Raw genomic sequence first — 4,082 nt, 5'->3', positions numbered from 1 at the left:
CTCTTCCTCTCTCTTCCTCCCACTCTGTCTGTACAAAAAATGGAAAAATGTCCTCGGATGAGGATTAAAAAAAATAAAAATAATAAAAAAAATAAAAGACTTAGCACATATAAAATGTTCTTAAGTAGTAATTACAATTATTATGAGCATAGTGCTTGACCTGAACTTGAGCTTCTACACTGTATAAACCAGGACTGAATCCCAGGACACAGGACCAAGGCTGGTGAGCACCAAGAGTCCCCATGTACTCAAGACACTCGGTTTAGCCTAAAAGACTTCCATGTCCATTCTCATCTAATCCTCACCTAAAAAACAGTAGCACCAGAAAATCATCCCATCCTATAGAGGAAGAAACTATAGTTTGAAGAGATGTCACTAACTAAACACTGGTATTGGGTGGGTGTCAGAGAGGAGATTAGAATACAGATTGACCTAACCTCTGAGGCCAGCACTAAACTATAACAATAGCCTTCAGCTGGGGTGATTTTCTCCCAGGGGGCATTTGACACTTTGGGTTGTCACACCCGGACGGGGTTGCTACTGGGATCTAGCAAAAGGAGGCCAGAGATGCCGATAAACATTCTACAAAGTACATGTACAGGACAGTCCCCCAAAACAAGGAATTATCCACCCCAAATGTCAGTGTTGCCAAGATGAGAAACCTTGAACTACACTAGGCAACATCACATAGACGACTGGGTAAAAGTTACTGGCGAAGATGGGGAGAAAAGAAGAACAAAAAGAAAATAGAAGAAATGAGGAAAATTGTTATACAAGGGTAGGACCTTCTCCAGGTAATCTTGAGGCAAGGGAACCCTTAAAAGCAGCATTCACGGGGGCGAAGGCAGTGGTTCTAGATGAGTTCATTCAGGTTCTCAAAGCTCGTTGTATACACTGACTGGCTGGGCTCATGATAGTGAATAAACTGCTCCAGCCCTTGCACCATGGTTTCCCCCTGGTGAAAGAGGGATCATAATGGCTATCTTGCAATATTATTAAAGCACAATAATATTTGAACAGGGGAGCTCAAAAATTACTATTTATCTGCAAGAGGCAGAATAAACTAGGCTAAGATGATTCTTCAATTATAAGGCCATACAAAATTACCCTAGATTTTATGCAAAGAGATTCTAGGATGGGATTCATGAATGTGCATTTCAACAGGCACCTGAGATGTTTTTGATAAACATCAGAGCTGACAGCATAAGAACATTTTGTCAACTGGAATAGACAAGATGGACCCACAGACATTGGGTTGAATCTGGAGATAATAGTTATAATATGACCTGGTCCAGAGAAAGACACTACTAGATTGTTGTGGATTCTCGTTCTTAACAGCAAGAAAATTTGTGCCAAAAGCTTCCTGGGTGATCTTCCCCTAGTGTTACTGTCCAGGATTTGATCATATCCCACTGCTAAAACACTCCTTTGCAAATCAAAGCAAATTCCAGCTGCCAGTGAAATTATCAGGATATTCCCCTCAAAGATGGAAAGGGACATCTTTCCTGAAGAGTGAGAAACTAACTATAATTGAGGTGTTGTCCACAGAGAAGAATGTGGGAATGGATGTTGGGTGGGAATCCAGCAATGTCTGTCACAGTTGTGCAAAACAGGAAGGACTTGGAAGTAAGATCAAGCTGTATACAAGTACTTCCTCTATGACTTATTACATAACTGACTTTGTAACTCTCAAAATTGCTCTCAACATAAATTTATTCTTTTGAAAATAATGACAAATATAGAGTTGTAGATAAGTCACACTGGAGATACACACACACACACACACACACACATCATACCGCATGATCCCTGCTTGATAAAATGATGCATGGTCTCTAATAAGAATCCCACAATATTCACTAAAATTATTACTTTCATATTCTTTATACCACAGATGCGAAAACTACACCATGGGTGAAAATTCTTTCTATCTCAAACAGAGAAAAGCTCCATATCAAACAGAGACAATGAAAAACAAAGGGTTGAATGCAGAGAAGGGCCTGTTCCCTGAACTTTCCTCCAGCACAGACTCCACAGGATGTAATACCAGTAACTGTTCAACTATAAACCCAAATCACACTCTAAACCCTAAAAGACTAATTATTCAATAGGTCAAGTTTCCTCACAGGGGGAGGAACAGGAACTGAAAGTCTGTGAGAACGTGGGGCTGGCAGAATTGGAGAGCCTGCCCCATTATGCATTGAGTCACAGGGGGAAGAACTGTTACCCTATGAGTAGCGCATCCCTCACTGTGCTGAGATGCCTCCTATCGATTATATACTCTGAGCTCAGGATTCTGCTCATGGACAGGAGCCTTGTCACCTTCTTGGTTAAGTAATCAGCCTAATAGTTGAAATGCATAGTAATAATTAAGGAAATATGGAGAACTGTCCTTTCCCAAAGGGACAGCCAAGAGTCTGCCAAATTTGTAGTGACTAGCCACAAGGTTCAATAGAGTGGGTGTCCTGTTTGGAGAGGAGGCTATAGGGCAATTTGATGTTGGCCTGAATAGAAATGATGTAAGATGGTTTCACAGCTGATGAATCCCTGTTGAAATGTTTCAGGTGTGGGCAAGATGGAACCTGGCTACACTGCTCCACAGATCTTCACACTGATGATGCAAGGCATCACCTGTGTCCTCGGCATCGGGGGCAACGAGCTGGTGATCTGGGTGGCTGGATTCCGGATGGCACGCACAGTCACCACCTTGTGTTACCTGAACCTGGCCTTAGCTGACTTCTTCTTCACTGCCACCATGCCATTCTTCATGGTTGAAAATGTCATGAGAGGACAATGGCCTTATGGCTCGTTCCTATGCAAGTTACTTCACATCACAACCGACACAAACCTGTTTGGAAGTGTCTTCCTCATCGCTTTCATTGCTCTGGACCGCTGTGTTTGTGTCCTGCACCCAGTCTGGGCCCAGAACCACCGCACTGTAAGGCTGGCTAAAAAAGTGATCATCGTACCCTGGATTCTTTCACTGCTCCTTAATTTGCCAGTTCTCATCTTCTTTACTACATTAAGAGATGAAGAAGACAATATATACTGTGGTTTCAACCCTCACTTCTGGGGTAACATCAGTGAAGAACAGATCTTGCAGAGGATCTTCACCTCATTTGCAATCATAGGGATCAACGAGTTTGTCACTGGCTTCACTGTGCCAATGTCCATCATCACCGTCTGCTATGGGCTCATTGCTGCCAAAATCTGCAACAAAGGCATGGCTAATTCCAACCATCCCTTACGGGTCCTCACTGCTGTCGTGGCCTCCTTCTTCATTTGCTGGTTCCCCTTTCAACTGTTTCTTCTTCTGTTCACACTCTATGCCAGAGAGATTTCTGAAGGAAAGTATCAACTCATTCCTCTCCTGGTATACCTAACCAGCACCCTGGCCTTCTTCAACAGCTGCCTCAACCCAATGCTCTATGTCTTCCTGGGTCGAGACTTCCGAAAGAGACTGATCCACTCCCTGCCTGCCAGTCTGGAGAGGGCCCAGACCGAGGACTTGGCCTCAACCAGTGACACAACCACCAAATCTGCTTCCTCTCCTACAGGGGCCGAGTTACAGGAGATGTGAGGGGATTAGGATCATTTTTGAGCTTTGCCTGCTCCGACCCTTCTCCCTGTTCCAGCTTCAACTCACCTTGGGTCATACTGTTAGGTATAATTTCCCTGGCTAAGAGAACACAGAAAGAGTTTATTAAGGGACCATATAGATAAGGCTAGCCTTGGAGGTAGCAAGATAACATAGATCTCCTCCATGCCACATGGCAGGAGATTAGTTTATAGGACAGGGCAGGATGGTTAGGGTACTGAAGAAAGACCCATCTTTGATAAGAAGAAAGTGCCTTACATACTTGCCAGGGGCACGCTGAAGGCCCATTCCAGGAACCATGCCTGGGACACAGGGGAGAGGTTAGACCATCTCTGAGAGGATTTTGGGGAAGCAGTCTCTGTTCTGGCCTGAACCCAGCTGGACCTGGCTAGACAATCTGGCAGCGGTCATACCAGTGAATACTCTTCTCTACACTGAAACACTCATCATGAAAAATGCTTTGGTCCCTCTGATTAGGGGGACA

The 4,082-nt window shown here is 44.0% G+C and overlaps 1 protein-coding gene across 1 annotated transcript; it reads left to right on the top strand.

Annotated features, from left to right (window-relative positions):
• Nucleotides 1-2,575: 2,575 nt before the first annotated feature.
• Nucleotides 2,576-3,580, top strand: LOC118638330 (N-formyl peptide receptor 2-like). Its single transcript, XM_036274070.1, has one exon. The coding sequence runs from the start codon at nucleotides 2,576-2,578 to the stop codon at nucleotides 3,578-3,580; it is 1,005 nt and encodes a 334-aa protein (XP_036129963.1).
• The last annotated feature ends 502 nt before the right edge of the window (nucleotides 3,581-4,082 follow it).

The sequence above is a fragment of the Molossus molossus genome, unplaced genomic scaffold (assembly GCF_014108415.1).
Source record: "Molossus molossus isolate mMolMol1 unplaced genomic scaffold, mMolMol1.p scaffold_m16_p_21, whole genome shotgun sequence".
NCBI classification, from domain to species: domain Eukaryota; kingdom Metazoa; phylum Chordata; class Mammalia; order Chiroptera; family Molossidae; genus Molossus; species Molossus molossus.
Note: the sequence above shows the minus strand (reverse complement) of the source record. Positions and strands in the feature narration are given on the sequence as shown.

Coding starts and splice junctions, on each gene's coding strand:
- LOC118638330 (XM_036274070.1), top strand. CDS start 2,576: ATGGAACCTGGCTACACTGCTCCACAGATCTTCACACTGATGATGCAA.